Source organism: Onychomys torridus, chromosome 18 (genome assembly GCF_903995425.1).
Source record: "Onychomys torridus chromosome 18, mOncTor1.1, whole genome shotgun sequence".
Classification (NCBI taxonomy): Eukaryota; Metazoa; Chordata; class Mammalia; order Rodentia; family Cricetidae; genus Onychomys; species Onychomys torridus.
The window spans coordinates 7,545,683-7,565,552 of record NC_050460.1 but is presented as its reverse complement, the minus strand read 5'-3'; the positions used below and the strand labels follow the sequence as shown (position 1 = coordinate 7,565,552).

Genomic DNA, 19,870 nt, shown 5'->3' with positions numbered 1-19,870 from the left:
TTCCAGGGAGGAGAGGAAGTATGTATCCTGCGACGCTCCACTTAGGTAGCTGCCTCTTGCGTCATCTGAAAGCGACAGTGCCGGGAATGAAACGTCATCCAAGAGCGCCGAGCTCTAAATAAAGGTAAAAGCGTGCAGTCCCGAGAAGTCGGACACCCATGGCCCTGTACGCGCTCACTAGTGCTCTGCGCTCTCTGAGCCTGACATCCCCGGCCATTACCGCCCGGGTTCCGACTCTGCTCCCTGCTGCCCAGGTAATCCGCTTACCTAGGAACTGGACTGATTCCTCCTGGGCTGTCAGTGGTCCCGCGAGCCTAGTCACGCTGACGTGACCTTGGGTAAACTCGCCTCCATCCTCTGCTCTTTATAAGTATTGCTCTCTCAGAGGGCTGGATTAGTCAGGCCAGATACTGGCTTGTAAGTGCTTTAGCAGATCTCTGCTAAACAGGTAGCAGTCTTAACACTTATGTGCCTACCAGGCAAAATAGACGACTGCAATGAACGAACTCCTTTCAACCAAGTTATTGTGCACATTTTGTCAGCAGTCTGAGGTCATACACCTTTTGGGGCTAGACTGGGTTCAGAGCTTGCTTTTGTTTTTGTTATGGTGCTGGGAATTAAACCTAGGACCTTGCAAATGCTACTCACTCCTTCGACCACTGAACTACACTCTCCACCCCAAAGCCAGTGCTCTTGACCATTTTAATGTAAGGATGTCTTGTTGCTGAGATTAGAGAATGCAGAATTTAGACTAGTAGTGGGCAATGCTGAATCACAGAAAAGAAAAATTACCAATCTTGTTTCTCTGAAGTTCTCGGGCTGAGTATGGCAGAATTTAGCAAGTGGGTATTTGATATTCCAAACTGAAGCACTGGGACTACAGCAGGGGGAAAGCAAAGTAATGGTTTCCACTCACATGTGGAAGTTCCGGGAAGAATGCAGAGGGCAAAAGGCATTGGTACTGATTGATGGTGCTATATGGGTGTGTGGAATTTACCAGCTCTGGAGAAGGGAATTCTTTAGGGAAGAAAAGGTTTCCTGACAAGAGCTTGAAACAGATTGGAAAATGATAAAAGGGAGAACATCATACTGGAGAAATATTTCAGAGGTGAGATGACCATTTAAATGATTGTCAACACATACACACACCTTGATAAACACATTACACTGGTATTTGTGAAAGTTGAAGGTTGTCAGTTTGGGGACAATGGTGTGAGATGCTTCTGGGAGGAAGTGGCCTACAATCTACACTTGGTGTATTCGCTGTCTCCCTTGATTCTCTGAAGAGAATATTTCTTATCCCCAGATACTTAGCAATGTTCTTCAGCTGCCCTCTGACTTGGCGCTGCCTTCTTGCCGACTGGTGCATATGTCTGTGGACCTCAATGCCAAGTTCGTGTCCTGGAAGAGCCGTACCAAGTACACAGTTAAACCAGTGAAGATGAGGAAGTCTGGGGGCCGAGACCATACAGGTGGGAGAAAGACCCTACAGGATCAAGGAGGAAAATGCATTAGGATCTTGGATGTCTATAGTAGTACACTACAGCTTGTAAGGTGTTAGACATACAATTAGAACGTGTTCATTGAGGTGCTTCTTAGTATGTGGACCATTATTGAAGCTGAAGAATAGACCTCACAGAAACAGTTAACTCACTCAACGCAGGAAGTGCCATGGTGTTTTTAACCTTCCCAAAATTTGTAACAGTTGAAATTATGAGTATAATTTATATCCTCTCAGAAAACTTACTGAATTCAGTAATTTGAAATGACTTTATCTGTTTCATATAATTTTAGTAATTATATTTTTATTTTATTGAGTCATGTGGTACCCTGTCCCCTTTGCAAGAATGTCATGGCCCCCAGACACCCACATGCTGTGGATCAAACCTGAGGCCTCAGTGCTTACAAACGAAGCTGTCTACCCTGAGCTACACCCCAGCCCTGTCGCTTTTCTGTTTGTGGTATGATATTGAGGAGTACTCCAGTCTGTCGAGGCAAGGCTGTTAATGCTGAAAGCTATTCTAACCAAGTCATATCCCTGAACTGTCTCGACTCTAGGCCGCATCCGAGTACATGGTATTGGTGGAGGCCACAAGCAAAATTATAGAATGATTGACTTTCTACGGTTCCGGCCTCAGAAGGAAACCAAGCCAGAACCCTTTGAGGAGAAGGTTGTCACAGTCCGCTATGATCCATGTAGGCAAGTCTGGGGCATAAGGTGGTGATGGTGTGGTCTGAACTGTCGTCTTGTAGCTTCTCAGAGAACGTGGGCCTTCTTGGTGGCCCATTTATTGTCCATCATTCCGAGCAGGTCTGCAGACATAGCTCTGGTTGCTGGGGGCAGCCGGAAACGTTGGATCATTGCCACAGAGAACATGAAGGCAGGAGATACAATCCTGAACTCCAACTGTATAGGCAGAATGGCAGGTGAGAGGTGGCTGCCGGATGCATGGGATGGAGGTCGAAGAAGATCTGATGCTGATGAGGTTCTGTTTATCAGTGGCTGCTAAGGAAGGGGATGCACACCCTCTTGGGGCATTGCCTGTGGGGACCCTCATCAACAATGTGGAAAGTGAGCCTGGCAGAGGAGCCCAGTATATCCGAGCTGCAGGTATGGAGAAGAATCTACCCACATCTCACAATTTGGCAAACCCAGGGTACTTGATACACGATCCTCTGAACACTTAGGACCACATCTGTCCCGTGGACAGGAAAAACAAGGAACAAGAGGATGAATGTATGCCGTTTCAACCTAAATCATAGTGTGCGGTCTTCTATGTTTCGTGTGCCCCTGAAGGGGACAGAGTAGCATGTGGCCTAGATCCCCATGGAAACCACCCTCTCATTTGTGGAGGATGGCAAAGCTGCTTCTCCCTTTCCTAGGGACATGTGGTGTACTGCTTCGGAAGGTGAATGGAACAGCCATTATCCAGCTGCCTTCTAAGAGGCAAATGCAGGTATATGTGGGCACAGTGGGAGGGGCCGGCAAAGAAGGAATTTTTGGAATGTACCTCACCAGCTCCCAAGTGTTTATGATGCCAGGAACTGCCTCCAGCTGTGTCTGTTCTCTTTGCCACCTGACTAAGCATGCCTTGTCAGGTTGGCACCTTATTGGAGTAAATCTAAATGCCTTTTCTCAGCTGGGCGTGGTGGTACATGCCTGTAATCCCAGCATTCCAGACTGAGACAAAAGAATCAAGCCTCCTGGGCTACCTGAGACCCTTTCAAGAAACCAGGAAAAGACAGATGTGGGTTGAGAAGTCAGGTTTATAATCTCATCGCTCAAGAGGCAAAGGTAGGAGGATTTTGTTGAGTTCTAGGCCAGCCTGGTCTACATAGCAAGTGCCAGAACAGCTGGGACTACATACCAAGACCCTGACTCCAAAAGAAAACCACAGAAACAAACAAAAAAAGGATGGAATCTTGTTCTTTAACTGCTCAGGCTCATCCTATTGGGCCCACACTTATATTCTGTTTTTTGTTTTCTGTCTTCTCCCCGTACTCACTGAGGGTAGGAAGCCATGCAGAGTTGTGCTCTCAGCACCTGCTTGCCTGCCTCTTGTCCCCACAGTACATTCTGCCTCTCTTGTCAGGTGCTGGAGACGTGCACTGCAACTGTAGGCCGAGTTTCCAACGTTAATCATAACCAGCGGGTCATCGGCAAGGCGGGACGGAACCGCTGGCTGGGCAAGAGGCCTAACAGTGGGCTGTGGCAGCGCAAGGGAGGCTGGGCGGGCCGGAAGATTCGGCCACTGCCTCCCATGAAGAGTTACGTGAAGCTGCCCTCTGTTGCTGCCCAAAGCTGATACCCCTGGACTCTAATAAAATGCCCCTTTTTTCATCTGTTATTACCTTTTCACTTTTGGAGGTCGGGGTACAGACCGAACGAGGGGCAAACAAGAATAGAGGGAAGAGAGAGGGAAAGACAGGATGGGGACGGGGGAGAAATGACCTCCAAGGTCTTTTCCAGTTCTGGCTTTGGGGAAGGCACTTCCGGCAGCAGGAAGGAGGACTAAAAGGAAGAGGAAAGGGCGGGGCGGTGCTGGAGGGCCGTGTCGTCGAGGTGGCACCCGCGGCTCCGCCCGCCGCCGCCCCCGGCCCCCAGCTTTCCTCTTAGTCTGGCGGAAACGAGCGGCGGCGGGGTGCAGGCAGCGGAACCTCGGAGCGCCCCAGCCGGGACCAGGCTCCGCCCTGCAACAGCAGGCGAGCAGTGCGCCGGCGCCAAGGCCCCGCAGGCCCCGCCCTCTGGCCGCCTGCAGAGGCACGCCCCCTCCTCTGCGCCTCGACCCCTTCGGGGGGCCCAGGCGGGGCCCAAACCTTCGCCAGCGCCGCAGCCGCCATCGTGTGCCGCGCGTCCCTAGCTCTGCAAAGGACAGGCCTCGCGCCAGGATCCCGGCGGACTTCTGAGGTGGCCAGAGCCCCACCGCGGCCCCTGCCCCTATTCTGGGCTTCCGATCGCCCGCGGAGCCCGCGTCCCTTTCCCCACCATGCTTTAGGACTCTGCTTTATTGGGCCTATCCCCCACCCCCATCCCATCCCACCGCGACCACTCCCGATCTTATCCGGTCTTGGTTCCCATCCACCAAGCCTTGCGCCCCTTTCCCATCGGACCCCTGGTGCACCTTTTCCCTGGCCTTGCCTCCCTTTCCAATCGGATCCCTGGTGCACCTTTTCCCTAGCCTCGCGTCTTTCCCATCGGACCCCTGGTACACCTTTTCCCTGGCCTCGCGTCTTTCCCCAGCCCCTCTTCTGCAGCTGCTCTAGTCATGGATGTCTCGGTTCCTACCCCTTCTCCCAGTCCATCATGCTTTGCTGATGGCCATTTCACCGACAGTGCTCTTGCCTTTGGGACTCAAAACACAGTGCTTCAGTTTAGAGATTGCATCCCTCTCTGACACAATCCTGTGTCTTCACACACCCCTTTCCCTCGGTTACTTTTATCCGCCCCAGGATCTAGGGTTTCATTTGTAAATCCAACACTGCTCTATGCCACTGCCCCTCCGGTCTTTCCGAACCAACCCACTCGAGGCTGCATGCCTTGGAGACCTTGTAGTTCCGAGATTTGTTCTTGAAGAAAAACCTCCACAGTGTTTTTCCCAGCCCTGGTCTCACCCAGCCCGAAGCAGGCCCAGCTTTACCCCACCCAGGCTAACAGCTGTTGCTGCATTTGCTCGTCAACTCCTGGATGTCCTTGATTTTCTGACCTCCCCTCTCACTGTAGCTTGCCTTTTCTCTCTCTCTCTTGTGTGTCTCAGGTGCCAGGATGGTGGGGGAACTCCGCTACAGGGAATTCAGGGTGCCCCTGGGGCCTGGTTTGCATGCCTATCCAGATGAATTGATCCGCCAGCGGGTAGGCCATGATGGGCACCCTGAGTATCAGATCCGCTGGCTCATCCTCAGGCGCGGAGATGATGGGGAAGGGGACTCCAGCCAAGTGGACTGCAAGGCCGAGCATATCCTGCTGTGGATGTCTGACAATGAGATCTATGCCAACTGCCACAAGATGCTGGGCGAGGATGGCCAAGTCACTGGACCTTCCCAGGAGTCTGCAGGGGCTGGGTCCCTCGATAAATCTGTGCTGGGGGAGATGGAAACAGACGTGAAGTCCTTGATTCAGAGGGCCCTTCGCCAGCTGCAGGAGTGTGTGGGCACCGCTCCTCCTGCCCCACTCCTTCACACTGTCCACGTTCTCAGTGCTTATGCCAGCATCGAGCCCCTCACTGGAGTCTTCAAAGACCCCAGACTCCTGGACTTGCTCATGCACATGTTGAGTAGTCCTGATTATCAGATCCGCTGGAGTGCTGGCCGGATGATACAAGCTCTGTCCTCCCATGATGCTGGTGAGGGGCGGTTTGGGGAGGAAGGGAGAACAGGAGAGGGTCTGGGTCAGCTCAGGGATTCACGGGACACTGTGACAGGAGCTTCTGACCTCGTCAGTATGTAAATAGTTCTGTTTGTCATTCACTTTAAGTTGGAAGAAAAGAAGTGGGGTGGGGGAGGGCTGGGGGAATGTTTGTGGAGGGAAAATTGAATAAGCAAGAACATAGTTCATTAGCTTTTATGCAAAAGAAGATCTTAGACTGTTGTAGTATGTGCATGAGAGAGAAAGAGTAAACTTTGGCTCTAAAAGCAAATCAACAAAATATGTCATTCTGGTTGAGTGCTGGCAGAGGATTATTACGAAGTAGAAAACTAGTGAGCTCAGGGAGCTGCTTCTGATTGGAGGTGTGGGTTCCAGGGACCCGGACGCAGATCCTCCTGTCACTGAGCCAACAAGAAGCCATCGAAAAGCACCTGGATTTTGACAGTCGCTGTGCGCTGCTGGCCCTCTTTGCACAGGCTACCCTCGCTGAACACCCCATGTCTTTTGAGGGCGTTCAGCTACCACAGGTATTTTGTGAGGGTGTGGGGTAGTGGGGGCTGTGGACTTGTCGCAGAGGATACTGTGGAAAAGATGACAAAAGATGAAGACACGATGGGTGAGGATCAGAGGTGTATCCTACAGGTCCCAGGACGGTTGCTCTTCTCCCTGGTGAAACGGTACTTGCATGTCACCTTCCTCCTGGACCAGCTGAATGGCAGTGCAGGGGAGCAAGGAGCCCAGAACAACTTTGTTCCTGCGGAGCTGAATGCAGGGAGGGGTCGTCTGGAACTGGAATTCAGTATGGCCATGGGCACTCTGATCTCTGAGCTGGTGCAGGCCATGCGTTGGGACTGGGCCTCAAGCAAATCAGGGAGGTTGGCACGGTCCCCCTCTTCCATTTTCCAGCCTCAGCCAGCAGATGCCAGCTCCGAGTTCTCCCGCCCCCACACCCAGCTTATCAGGAGGTCAAGGCGGTTTCGCCCCCGCACTGAGTTTGCAAGTGGCAATACCTATGCCTTGTATGTGCGGGACAATCTGCAGCCTGGGATGCGGGTTCGAATGCTGGAAAATTACGAAGAGATCGCCGCTGGTGATGAGGGCAAGTTCCGACAGAGCAATGATGGAGTGCCCCCTGTGCAGGTGAGGATTGCGCAGTAGTGGGGCACTGAACGATTTATTCGGGGTAGGACGTAACTTCTGTACAGGGGGCTGTTACAAGCCAGCCCAGTTTAGGTCAAAAGGACAAAGGAGTGAACGGTTGAAGGGAGGGCTGCTTGGAGGGCTTGGGATATGTGGGGACAGGAGGTCAGGAAGATGGGCTGTTTGGGGCCAGAGGGAAGCATAGAGTCATGTGGTGTCAGGAGAGCCAGGCATGGAAGTACATGCCTGTGATCCCAGTACTGGGGAAGTAGAGGCAGGAGGATCAGTAGTTCAAGACCAGCCTTGGCTACACAGCCGTGCTGAGTCCAGTCTGGACTACATGAGTCCATTGCCGAAGAGGAAGTGAGGCTGTTGGAGGTGGTTATGTTGTGGACAGCAGCAGGGCCTGTCTTCCCCTCCCTCTTCTCCCCCACTCTCCAGGTGTTGTGGGAGTCAACAGGCCACACCTATTGGGTCCACTGGCACATGCTGGAGATCCTGGGCTTCGAGGAAGACATTGAGGATGTGGTTGAGGCTGCTGAGTACCAGGGGGCAGTGGTCAGTGGAGCGCTGGGTGTAGGTGAGCTCTGGGAGGGGTTGGCTCTGAGCGGAGCAGCAGCAGTCTACCCAGGTGGGCAGTGACATGGCCACGCCCCGTTTCCACAGCCCCCCACTCCAGGCGCTGGAAGCCCATGACTGAGCTCTTTGCTGTGCCCTTTGTGGTGCCTGAGGAGGAAGACGCCGAAGAGAGTGAGCACCTGGCCCAGGCTGAGTGGTGGGAGCTCCTCTTTTTCATCAAGAAGCTAAGTGCAGCAGATCGTCAGCAAGTTGTACAGCTCCTTCAGGACAACCTGGATGGGGAGGTCGGCACTTCTCAGCGTCCCCGGCAGCTCTGAACCATAACATTTGGAAAGCTTGGGAGGGGTGGTGGGGGTCAGACAGCATCAGGGGCCCACAGGGGAGGAGTCTGGAATGTTCAGAGATGCAAGTGTTGATGGGCCGCCGGTTGTAAGAGGTTCAGAGTGGCTGGCACGTGTGTGTGTGTGTGTGTGTGTGTGTGTGTGTGTGTGTGTGTGTGTGTAGACAGACCCCGTTCCCACAATGCGTCTCTCAGCATCTGCTCATTCAGCTGCCTGCAGGGTGACTTTCTCCCCATAGCATGTTCTGGACGATGAGATCCTGCCCGAGCTGACCGTACCCATTGAGTTGGCCCAGGACCTTCTGCTCTCTCTGCCTCAGCAACTTGACGACAGTGCTCTGAGGGACCTGTTCAACTGCTACGTCTACAGGAAGTATGGGCCTGAAGCCCTGGCAAGGCAGCTAGGCTACCCGTGTCTGCTAGATGCCCAGCAAGCTGTATTCCTGTTCAGAGCTGAGGCCCAGCCTCAGGAATCTGAAGGTGTGGCTAGTGCAGAAGGTAGGTGCCCTGCAGATAGCAGCTGAGAGACCTGCCTTCGGGAAGGGGTCCTCACAAGGATGTCTCTGCCAACGGTTGTACCGTCTTGTCTAAAGACATATCCTACCCAGAATCCTCTGTGTGTGTACCAGAAGACAGCTACAGATGTCATTCCTCAGCTACCATTTATTTATCTTTCTTTTTATTTATTTAAATTAATTTTATTTTAGTTAGGTGGTGGTGGCACACGCCTTTAATCCCAGCACTCACAAGGCAGAGGCAGGTGGATCTCTGAGTCTGAGGCCAGACTGGTCTACAAAGTGAGTTCCAGGACAGCCAGGGCCACACAGCAACTCTGTCTCAAAAAATACCAAGCAAAAAACAAAACAAAAACAAAAACCCTTTTATTATATGCGTGTGGGTGTTTTGCCTCTTTGTCTGTGTACTATGTGCATGCAGTGCACATGCATTTCAACAGATGGTTGTGAGCTGCCATGTGGGTGCTGGGAACTGAACCTGGATCCTCTGGAAGAGCAGCCAGTGCTCTTAACCACTGAGCCATCTCTTCAGCAGCACCCGTTTTTTTAGGCAAGTTCTCTTGCTGCCCTGGTTCTTGCAAAGATTCACCCATCTCTACCTATTCAGTCTTGCGATTACAAGCATGAATTGCCATGTCCAGCTTTTGTTTCTATAAGGTTTTATTTTTTAATTATATGTATATTTGTGGGGGCGGGGTTGTACATGTGAGTGCAGGTACTCAAGGTCAAATGAGGGTGTCGAATACGTGGAGCTGGAGTTACAGGTGGTCATGAGCTGCCTGACATGGGTCCTGAGAACTAGCCAATTCTTACCACACCCCTGTTTCTGTAGCAAAAGAACCCCCTTCTCAGAGTGCCAGTCCTGCCCTGCAGCATCTGGTGGAGGGCTTGGGCCCATCTGGGCAGCTCCTTGTGGATCTGGAGCAAGCCCTCAGCTCTGACACTCCCCAGGAAAATGAGGTCAAACCCTGCCTGCTGCAGCTCCAGCGGCAGCCCCAACCCTTCCTCACACTGATGCAGAGCCTGGACACTCCAGCCACCAACAAGGCCCTGCACCTGACTGTGCTGAGGTGAGGGAGTTGTGAGGGGCAGGTTTGGGCACAGGAGAGCCTCAGGCCAGCTCTATCTTTCTCTGCCTTCCCTCTCCTGTCTCTCCTAGAATCCTAACGCGGCTGGTGGGGTTCCCTGAGGCTCTGTTACTGCCCTGGCATGAGGCCATGGATGCCTGCATGGCCTGCCTTCGGTCCCCCAGGACTGACCGAGAGGTAACCTTGTTCCATTCTGGGGAGATGCTGGGAGGGAAGACACATGAGGCAGACCCCTGGGCATGGCCTGGGGTACAATAGATAGAGCCTTTGTGCTCTTGGGCTAATTTTTGCTTTTAAAATACAATTTTATTTTTCTAAATAGGTAATATATTCACAAAGCTCACAAATCAGAATGACACAAGGTATTCATTGAGAATTCTGGCTCCTACCTAATTTCTGTTTTCTCAGTGTCCCCCCCACCACACTCCTTACGGGTAACCCACTTGTATTAATTTATATGTCTGTCCTGTGCTTCCTATGCAAATAGAAACAAGAGCTCCCTGGCTCCTTTTTAGCCAGGCCTCTAAGAGGAAGGGGAGGGAGCTAGGATGATAACTCTGAGGTTAAGAGCACTTGCTATTCTTGCAGAGGACCCAGGTTCAGTTCCCAGCACCAATAGGGCAGTTCACAACCGTCTGTACCTCCAGTTCCACAGGATCTGGAGCAATACGTGCTTGCAAGCAAACACTCATATACATGAAATAAAAGAACTTTTAAGGGAGGAGGGGGGGTAAAGGAGATAGAATTTTCTATAGCAGGTTCTGGGTACACAAGGCTTCAGAAGTGGTTGGTGAGTGTCCCAAATCAGTGCCTTCAGTTTTCGAGCTAGAATCACTGAGGGTACACAATGAATTCAGGCCTTCTCCATTTGCTTCCAATCCTCTTAAGTGTCTGGGCTGGGGGCCTAGACATCTCAAGGCCAACCCTACAACTGGTTCTTGAATTAAAAAAAAACAAAAACAAAAAACAAAAAAAACAAAAACCCAGGGTTCTCTGTCCCCCATATACTTACTCACTGGGCAAGAACTCCGGGGTTGGGGGTGGCAGGATGGAGGCCGTGGCAGGAGGGGCAAGGAGGTTCTTCCCATGAGTGTGTAACTTGATTCTCTAACTCCACCTGACTTTTGTGTCTCTCCTAGCCTGTCACTTCCTTCCACACTCTGCCTTGCTCAGCTCCAGCACAGAGTGGGCATGTGTCACCACAGCTCTCCATGTAGCCCATGCTAGCCCCTTTATTCACTGCCCCCCTGACATCCCCTGCCAGGTACTCCAGGAGCTAATCTTTTTCCTGCACCGCCTGACCTCCACGAGCCGGGACTATGCAGTGATCCTGAACCAGCTGGGAGCCCGAGAAGCCATCTCCAAGGCCCTGGAAAAGCATCTAGGAAAGCTGGAGTTGGCTCAGGAGCTGCGGGACATGGTGTTCAAGTGTGAGAAGCATGCCCACCTCTACCGGAAACTCATCACCAACATCCTGGGTGGCTGTATCCAGGTCAGGAGAAAGCGTAGAGTGAAGTCAGGGTTCTGAGCTGCATAAGAGCATGGATCCTGAGCAATGGTGGGGGGTGAGGGTGCCAACCTGGAATAGCAAGATGGCTTGAGTGAGCCTGGGGACATCCGTTCCCTTACTGTCTCACCTCTCCTCCATCTGTGTTTGTGTGAGTCTTGTGTCCCTCTGTGAACCCAACTTTCTCCAATGTTCCGGCTCCAGATGGTCCTGGGCCAGATTGAAGACCACAGACGAACCCGCCGGCCCATCCAAATCCCTTTCTTTGATGTGTTCCTCAGATATCTGTGCCAGGGTTAGTGTCTGTCCCTGATCTGTTTAACATCATCCTTTCCCCTCTAGACCTACCTGGCTGGGACCTTCACCTCTTCCCGCTCTCCCCAGGCTCCAGAGAGGAAAGGAAGACAGACAAGTACTGGGAGAAGGTGGAGGTGTCCTCCAACTCACACCGGGCCAGCAGGCTGACAGACCGCAACCCCAAGACCTACTGGGAGTCCAGTGGCAATGCGGGCTCCCACTCCATCACCTTGCACATGCGCCAAGGTGTCCTCATCAGGTACCGAGCTCCCACCCGCCAGCGTCCTGCCAGAGTCCCCGGGGCTCGAGTGTGGACATGACAAGTTCCAGTTCCCATTGGTTCTTCTTCCCCACTCCCAGGCAGCTGACTCTACTGGTGGCTGGTGAGGACTCAAGCTACATGCCAGCCTGGGTGGTGGTGAGCGGGGGTGACAGCGTCAACTCTGTTAACACAGAACTCAATGCGGTAGGGATCCCTGGCCATCAGCCCACCCTTTGCACAGGATCTCTCTTCCCGCCCGATTCTAAACTCCTAACTCCTACCCACGTGAGCCACGTACAAACAAGTCTACTGTCCTGGTGCCTGTGCCATGGCGTTAGGCATGGAGCACTAATGCCCCTTTGTCAGGAGTCCCATGTCCCTGGGGTGGAGCAGAGAGAGATCTGGCAGGAGGGCCAGAGCCGATGTTCTTAGCAGCTCCATCTACACACATGGAGGTGACAACCCTCTCTGCCACTCACCAGGTGAACGTGATGCCATATGCCAGCCGGGTAATCCTCCTGGAGAACTTGACACGATTCTGGCCCATCATCCAGATCCGCATAAAACGCTGTCAGCAGGTGGGATTGGGTATGGGGATACAAGTCTCTGAGCCCCAGCACATGAGGATAAAACCTAGGTCTCTTATCACCAAACTACCACAGCCCAGCCCCAAGCCCTGATACCTCTGTAGATCCTGAGCCTGGGTCTGGGGCAGTTCAAGGGGTGAAACTTGAAGTGTGAGCCACCCCAGCCTATCTCAAGGGTACAGGGCCAGCAAAAACAGGTCTCATGTGTAACAGGGCGGCATTGACACACGCATCCGGGGACTAGAGGTCCTGGGCCCCAAGCCCACCTTCTGGCCAGTATTTCGAGAGCAGCTATGCCGACACACACGCCTCTTCTACATGGTTCGGGCCCAGGCATGGAGCCAGGACATAGCCGAGGACCGCCGGAGCCTCCTGCACCTGAGTTCTAGGTATGTGAGAGCTTGCACGTGTGTCTATGTGGAAGGTCAGGCTCGGGAGATGAACTGTGGGTGGGGTTCTTAGGATGTCAGGAGATAGGTCTATTATAGGGCTTGGGGACAGTCAAAGCATTCTGAGATGTGGGGATGATGGAAAGCAAAGAGATTTCTCTGAGTGCGGGAGTGGAGTTCCTGTTAGACCAGGGCTCTTCTGGAATATTGAGTTGGGTACTGGCTGTACTGGGCTGGGTGCTAGGGTGCACACTGAGTAATGTAAACCATAAGGCCTGAACCCCTTCTTCTCCTCCCCAGACTAAATGGGGCTCTGCGCCAGGAGCAGAATTTTGCTGATCGCTTCCTCCCTGATGACGAGGCCGCCCAAGCACTGGGCAAGACCTGCTGGGAGGCGCTGGTCAGCCCCCTGGTGCAGAACATCACGTCTCCCGGTAACCACCCCACAGCAGACCCTGCCCTAGAAACACCTGGGTTCTGTTCTCCAACCTTTGGTCCTCCTGTTAGGCACCTCTGTCCCCTCTTCTTCCAGCCAGGACTGACTGCTCCTGTCCCGTGTCATTCTGTCTGCTTCTTTGTTCCTTGTTCAGCTCAGCATCTCAACTTCCCCAGAGACAAGCCATCCTTTGCATTGTTTTTCTCAACCTCCAGACGAGGGCAGCACCAGCTCTCTAGGGTGGCTGCTGGATCAGTACCTGGAGTGCAGGGAGGCGGCCCACAACCCCCAGAGTCGTGCAGCAGCTTTCTCCTCAAGGGTTCGCCGCCTCACCCACCTGCTGGTTCACGTGGAGCCCTGTGAGGCAGCTCCTCCGGCAGTGGCCATCCCTCCACCCAGTGAGTACTTCAGATTCCAGCAGGAGCTCTGCCCAACTCATGAGCTCCGCAATTGTCCCCTCTTGAATAGTGTTAAGGACCTGCCTCAATCTTCCTCCCAGGGCCAGAAGAGAGGCAACGGTAAATTGTTTTCAGGAAAGGAATCTGAGCACACCGAGCTCTTAGTCCGTCTACTGTGTTCCTCGGGGATGAAATCTCTCTACACAGCCTCAGTTCTGCTCTCAAGCCTAGCTCCTTTCTTGCCTGATTTCTCTCTACCTTCATCTGCTGCCCCCTCTAAGTTCTATCTTAATTCGCTCACCTTAGTTCTGCCCCGTCTTGGTCTTTCCCATCCCGTTCTTCCCCACCTAGCTCCTCCTCATCTTCCATCTCATTCTTCTAGTTCTCCAGTCAAGATCCTCCTCAGTCTCTGAGGTTTACAGTTAGATACACCCACACAATAGCAGTGCTCTAGCCAAAGCAAGGTCACCAGGCAGATGAGAGTTACACCAGGCAGTGACTGTCAGACCGCCAGGCTCTCATTCTTTTTTTTTTTTTTTTAATTTACTTTATTGAATTTTCTATTCATTCTACATACCAACCACAGATCCCTCTCTCATCCCTCCTCACGTTTTTTTACAACCCAAAGGGGTAAAGGAGGAGGTCAACTGAGAGCTATGATCAGTTAGTATATCAAAAAAGGGGGATATATGTGCTGAGTCTGCATTCCTAGAGACGGTTAGGTAAGTGTTAGGAGTCTATAATGTTAGTATAAATACTACTAAAGCTGTATAAGAAAGGAGGGTCCGAGCTAATATACCTTAATTCAGGAGATCGTTTGCTTGATAGGTATTTCAGATAAAATACAGTTAGGAGTTCTTGGAAGTGTACATAGCATACAAGGAAATCACTGTAGGAACCAGCTAATACATATACAAAAGCTAAAATATCACCAAGACTTCTTAAGCCATGGCTTGACCTTCGGACAAGTCCTTGACCTTTCCAAGTGGTAGCTTTTGAGGTAGGAGCTGGATTCCATTACGTGTCCCTGCAGCTTACAGCTTCAGGCCTACATGCTCAGACTATCCAGCTTCTGTTTGCCACCCCATCCAGGAATATCACTTTGAGGGACATCCTGTTGGGAAAGGCTTGTCCTTAGGGAGTTGAGGGTCTGTCTGTCTTGTCTCTGCCACTTGTCTGTCCCCACAGAGGGCAGAAATAGAAGCCATGACTGGAGCTCCTTGACCACTCGGGGCCTTCCAAGCAGCATCATGAGAAACCTGACCCGTTGCTGGCGGTCCGTGGTAGAGGAGCAGGTGGGTGGCAAGAAGTGTGGAGCTGGCGTGGGGCACTTGGTGGCACCATATTGGCTGCCTTTTCATGCTCCTGCCCCTTCCTTTCAGGTGAACAACTTTCTGACCTCATCCTGGAGGGATGACGACTTCGTACCACGCTATTGTGAGCTCTTTTATAAGCTGCACAAGTCAAGCTCTGAGCTGTTCGGGCCACGAGCTGCCTTCTTGCTAGCGATGCGGAATGGCTGTGCCGATGCCTTGCTGAGGCTCCCTTTCCTCAGGGCTGCCCATGTAAGCTCCTTCCCATACCTCACCTGGTCCTCTGCCTGTAAACTCTCTCCTGCCTCCCCAAAGTGGACCACCTCAGTCTTGATTCTGCGATGAGCAGTAGTTTTATATGACCATATATTGAAAACTAGGGAAAAAAAATCATTACATGTACCATGTTTAGATAGATAGATGATAGATAGATAGATAGATAGATAGATAGATAGATAGATAAATAGTCTCAAATTGTATCTCTGCCTATGCCTGGGATTAAAGGTGTGAGCTACCACACCCAGCTTTTTCAAAGGTTCATGTATCCCAGGCTGGCCTTAAACTCACTATGTAGCCTAAGAATGACTTAGAATCCTGATCCTCCTGCCTCTATTTCCTGAGTGCTGGAATTTCCAGCTGTACCATTATACCTGTTTATGTGGTGTTAGGGATTGAACCCAGGGCCTTGTGCTTGCTAGGCAGGTGCTCTGCTGATAGATATACTCCCTGCCCTCCTTAATTCCTAATACTTCTTCCTCCATCTCTCCAGTGCTAGGTAAAAGATGTGTGCCATCGTGTCCAGCTGATGTCTTTCGTTTGTTTTTGTTTTTCGAGACAGGGTTTCTCTGTAGCTTTGGAGCCTGTCCTGGACTAGCTCTGTAGACCATGTTGGTCTTGAACTCACAGAGATCCACCTACCTCTGCCTCCCAAGTGCTGGGATTACAGGCGTGCGCTGCTGCCGCCGCCACCACCCAGCTGATGTCTTCATTTTTAAATGATTTGGTTTTTAGACGATGTGTGTGTGTGGGGGGGGAGTTGACTTTGCAGACTTGTTAGTGTTGCTGATTTGCACACCCGTTAATGAAGGTGTCTGTCAGGCTGGGCTGTAGCTCTGTGGTACTGTGTATGCTTCTTAGTCCTAGTCCCTAGTACCTCCTGAAGCGAGGGTGGAGGCTGACTGATGGGTGCAGGTGGTTGTTATCCCTACCTGCGTTCTCAGGCCTCCCACTGGCTCACCTACTTGTGGTTTTCCTATGCTCTCCACTCAGGTGAGTGAGCAGTTTGCCCGGCACATTGACCAGCGGATCCAAGGCAGTCGGATGGGCGGAGCCCGAGGGATGGAGATGCTGGCCCAGTTGCAGCGATGCCTGGAGTCTGTCCTGATTTTCTCCAGCCTGGAGATAGCCACTACCTTTGAGCATTACTACCAGTGAGTTGAGATCTGTTGAGTGGGATTTGGAGAAGGCAGGTTGTCTGTTGTGGGAGTCTGAGATACAAGCAGGCAAGAGCAAGAACCTGGGCCAAGCTGGCTCCCACACTGAGACCTAGCCTGACTGTGTGTGCTGCAGGCATTACATGGCTGACCGACTCCTGAGCGTAGGCTCGAGCTGGCTGGAGGGGGCTGTGCTGGAGCAGATCGGCCTCTGCTTCCCCCACCGTCTTCCCCAACAGATGCTCCAGAGCCTGAGCATCTCAGAGGAGCTGCAGCGACAGTTCCATGTTTACCAGCTCCAGCAGCTCGATCAGGAGCTCCTGAAGCTGGAAGACACAGAAAAGAAGATACAGGTGGGTACCAGGGAAGGGGGGGAGCAGGGAGCAGGGACGAGGGGCCTTCAGCATTTGTGAACTTCATTCCCTTTCAGGTGGCCCATGAAGACAGTGGCAAGGAGCACAAGACCAAGAAGGAAGAGGCTGCTAGGGAGACAGCAACTGTGGTTATGGCCGAAGAGGAGGAGGAGGAGGAAGAGGAGGAGGGGGAGGAGGAGGAGGAGGGGGATGAGGAGGAAGAGGGGGATGAGGAGCTTTATTATGAAGGGACAATGCCAGAAGTGTGTGTACTTGTCCTGTCTCCACGCTACTGGCCTGTCACCTCCGTCTGCCACATGCTCAATCCTACAACATGCCTGCCCTCATACCTGAAGGGGACCTTAACCCACTACTCCAACTTCTACAGCAAGAGTAAGTGACCGGGAGGCTTGGGCTTTGGGGACAGGGTAGGCTACTGGGAAAAGGACCCGGAGCTGGGGGTAGGTACTGAAGTTAGAAACTTGCATGGCTACAACCTGGCATTCCAGCATGCCCTTGTGCTGGGGAGGTACAGGGTGCAGGAGCTGTGACTCCCTTAGGGGGACAGGATGGCTCTGAGGAAAAATGGAAGAGGTTTAAGTTTTAGCTGGAAATGGGGTTGCTGTTGGAATCCAGACTCTAGGAATCTCTGTGGGAATTGGGGAGACGGAGGCAGAAGTCTTCTAAGATAGGCCACAAGAAAGGGCTTTAAGAGTGGGTGTGTGGCCAGGCATGGTGGAGTACACCTTTAGTACCAGCACTCGGGAGGCAGAATCAAATGGCTCTCTAAGAGTCTAAGTCCAGCCTGGTCTGCATAGTGAGTCTAGGCCACCTAGAGCTACATAGAGAGACCCTGTCTCAACAACAGAGCAAAGGAGTGGGTGCGTTTAGTCTGAAAGTGTTCACTGCAGATGAGACTCTAGACTGGGCCACAACTCAGGCGAAGAGTAGAGCCCCCTCGGGAGTCCCAGACAAGCAGGAGGACAAGCCTCCCTAGCCCAGGGGTTTGTCTCTAATCAAATGAACCTGCTTGGCACAGACCGGCTCCTTGATACCCAAGGCTCTTTAGGGAAGCTGAAATCCAGAGCCTCCACTCCCAGTTCTGCCTGAGGCTGCAGAGATCAGCAAGGCAAAGCTAGGCTGATGGTGCATGCCTCCTCCTAACCCTTTCCTGCCCTCCCCACCCCCCACTTCTCCAGGCCAGAGCCACTCCATCTCAGAGAAAGACCCACAGAGACGACTGCAGTGGACCTGGCAGGGCCGGGCAGAAGTGCAGTTTGGTGACCAGATTCTGCATGTTTCTACAGTGCAGATGTGGATGCTGCTGTATCTCAATGACCTAAAGGTGGCCTGTCCCTTCTTATTCCACTCTCTTGTCCCCAGCCTCCCCAGCTCACCCCTGGGGAGGACCTGAGTGCCTCCTACCTCTTCTAAGGTGGTGTCTGTTGAGAGCCTGCTGGCGCTCTCAGAGCTCCCTCCAGATGTGCTGAAGCAAGCAATTGGGCCTCTCACCTCATCAAGAGGCCCCTTGGACCTTCAGGAGCAGAAAGATGTATCAGGAGGTATGCACCCAAGGCCCAAGAGGGCTGCTCTGAGCCAGGGACTGGCTTTCAGGGCCCTCCCCAACCAAGCGACCAATGTTTGTTTCAGGAGTGCTCAAGATTCGAGATGACAGTGAAGAGCCCAGGCCAAGGAGGGGCAACGTGTGGCTCATCCCACCTCAGACATACCTGAAAGCTGAGGACAAAGAGGGCCGCAACTTGGAGAAGAGAAGGAACCTTCTGAATTGCCTTGTTGTCCGAATCCTCAAGGCTCATGGGGATGAGGGCTTGCACATTGACCGGCTTGTCTATCTGGTAGGCAGCGGCGGGTATGGCCATGGGGTGATGCCCACTGGAGGTCATGAGCCCATATTTGAAGTCTCTGACTTACTTGTACAGCCTCTCAGTGTGTGATGGTCGAGATTGGGCCATACTTGCCCTGCTAGGGACTACCAGTTCTGGGAGCATGTGACTGTCACGGAAGGCAGATAGTAGTGAGCTCCATGTTTTGACCTGATATTTCCTCTCTGATCTTGGTGTCAGGTGCTGGAAGCTTGGCAAAAAGGCCCATGTCCTCCGAGGGGTTTGGTCAGTGGCCTTGGCAGGGGAGCTATGTGCAGCAGCACCGATGTCCTCTCCTGCATCCTGCACCTCCTGGGTAAGGGCACACTGAGACGCCATGATGACCGGCCACAGATGCTCTTCTATGCAGTTCCCATAACCGTGATGGAGCCCCACACCGAGTCCCTGAACCCTGGCTCGTCAGGCCCCAATCCACCCCTCACCTTCCACACCCTGCAGATTCGCTCCCGGGGTGTCCCTTATGCTTCCTGTACTGGCACTCAAAGCTTCTCCACATTCCGGTAGCCCTGGAGATGGGGTCCAGGGTAGGTGAGGCTGGGGCTTTCTACAGAAAATAAAACATGGGAATTTGATGATCTGACTTGTGTGGTGACTGCTAGAGATAGGTGAATGGGGGGAGTTGGGGGTGCTTCTAGTTGATGGGGAAGGAGTCCTCTGGCATTCAGGCAGTCTTCTGTGGCACCAGGAGTCTTGTCAAGGTGAGGAAGGTGGACTGAAGAGCAAAGGAAGTATCAGGTGTGTCCTTGCAGGGGGATTCAACGGCCAAGAAAGGATCTCAGCCCCTCCAAAGAGGGTGTGGTCAGGACTTTGACCTGGCAGGCTGGACACCCAAGCCCACTTGGCCACATGCTTTGCAATTTGCATGTTACCCAATAGGGCTTCGTTTTCCTCATCTAGACGGGAGTGAATAAGGGACTTTGACAAGTAATAGGTGGAAACATTTATAAGGGGAAGGCAGACCCTGCCAACCAGCCCAGTCTGTTTTAGCTACCATTCCCAGTGCCAACTACAGTCACTGCTGCCTTCCCTAAGTAAAAGACCTCTGCAAGTGCTCCAAACCTGCCCACCTTCCACTGCTGGCCTAGGACCTGGGCTGGAAGCAGTCCTAGGAGGCAGCGTAGCTTCTTTCTGCCTCCCGCCGCTGTCCTGACTCCTTCATCTACCCCTCCTCCAGCCAAGAAGAGCTGCAGACTGTCCTTGGGTTCCTGCCTCCAGCTAGTCCCTAGGCAAGCCTGCGGCTTCAGTGAGGCTGTGCTGCCAGGATTGGCTAGCCTGGCCCCACCCACACTGAACCAGGGTAGAACCGTCTAGAAAACCCCAGTGCCAGGGGCAGACTCATTTAGTGGGGTAGGAGAAAGCAGTCTATGGCCCTTGAAGATCAACAGTGACAGAAAAGTAACAGAATCCAGGAGAGGGTGAGGAAGTCAGATGGTGAGGGAGGGCTCAAAGGCCAAACAGAAGGAAGT

General features: G+C 52.7%; 2 protein-coding genes across 6 annotated transcripts; both read left to right on the top strand.

Annotated features, from left to right (window-relative positions):
* The first annotated feature begins 32 nt into the window (after positions 1-32).
* Mrpl2 (mitochondrial ribosomal protein L2) lies at positions 33-3,843 on the top strand. Of its 4 annotated transcripts, none has more exons than XM_036167083.1 (7): positions 36-254; positions 1,307-1,472; positions 2,059-2,200; positions 2,312-2,427; positions 2,501-2,611; positions 2,884-2,957; positions 3,594-3,843. In XM_036167083.1, exons 1-7 carry the CDS (start codon positions 159-161, stop codon positions 3,804-3,806), a joined length of 918 nt encoding a protein of 305 aa, XP_036022976.1. In that variant the 5' UTR covers positions 36-158; the 3' UTR covers positions 3,807-3,843. The 4 variants fall into 4 exon arrangements, with proteins under 4 accessions (XP_036022975.1, XP_036022977.1, XP_036022976.1 ...); XM_036167085.1 differs by having other exon boundaries at positions 37-124; XM_036167082.1 differs by lacking the exon at positions 3,594-3,843 and having other exon boundaries at positions 33-254; positions 2,884-3,360.
* A 234-nt stretch (positions 3,844-4,077) lies between these two features.
* Positions 4,078-18,979, top strand: Cul7 (cullin 7). Of its 2 annotated transcripts, none has more exons than XM_036167080.1 (26): positions 4,078-4,408; positions 5,256-5,840; positions 6,239-6,390; positions 6,506-7,003; positions 7,445-7,583; positions 7,670-7,866; positions 8,162-8,420; positions 9,270-9,507; positions 9,597-9,702; positions 10,790-11,017; positions 11,237-11,327; positions 11,417-11,588; positions 11,690-11,747; positions 12,074-12,169; positions 12,392-12,567; positions 12,868-13,001; positions 13,219-13,401; positions 14,590-14,696; positions 14,784-14,966; positions 15,984-16,144; positions 16,284-16,500; positions 16,578-16,893; positions 17,700-17,845; positions 17,936-18,062; positions 18,151-18,356; positions 18,585-18,979. In XM_036167080.1, the coding sequence occupies exons 2-26, from the start codon at positions 5,264-5,266 to the stop codon at positions 18,906-18,908; spliced, it is 5,091 nt and encodes a 1,696-aa protein (XP_036022973.1). In that variant the 5' UTR covers positions 4,078-4,408; positions 5,256-5,263; the 3' UTR covers positions 18,909-18,979. The 2 variants fall into 2 exon arrangements, with proteins under 2 accessions (XP_036022973.1, XP_036022972.1); XM_036167079.1 differs by having other exon boundaries at positions 11,690-11,795.
* Positions 18,980-19,870: the final 891 nt, after the last annotated feature.

Excerpts from the sequence above, each read along its gene's own strand:
- Cul7 (XM_036167079.1), top strand. The coding sequence starts at position 5,264 with ATGGTGGGGGAACTCCGCTACAGGGAATTCAGGGTGCCCCTGGGGCCT. Across the intron at positions 7,867-8,161 it reads AGGACAACCTGGATGGGGAG|CATGTTCTGGACGATGAGAT; the intron begins GTCGGCACTTCT and ends TTCTCCCCATAG. Across the intron at positions 13,002-13,218 it reads GCAGAACATCACGTCTCCCG|ACGAGGGCAGCACCAGCTCT; the intron begins GTAACCACCCCA and ends CTCAACCTCCAG.
- Mrpl2 (XM_036167082.1), top strand. The coding sequence starts at position 159 with ATGGCCCTGTACGCGCTCACTAGTGCTCTGCGCTCTCTGAGCCTGACA. Across the intron at positions 2,201-2,311 it reads GTCCGCTATGATCCATGTAG|GTCTGCAGACATAGCTCTGG; the intron begins GCAAGTCTGGGG and ends CATTCCGAGCAG. Across the intron at positions 2,428-2,500 it reads CTGTATAGGCAGAATGGCAG|TGGCTGCTAAGGAAGGGGAT; the intron begins GTGAGAGGTGGC and ends TCTGTTTATCAG.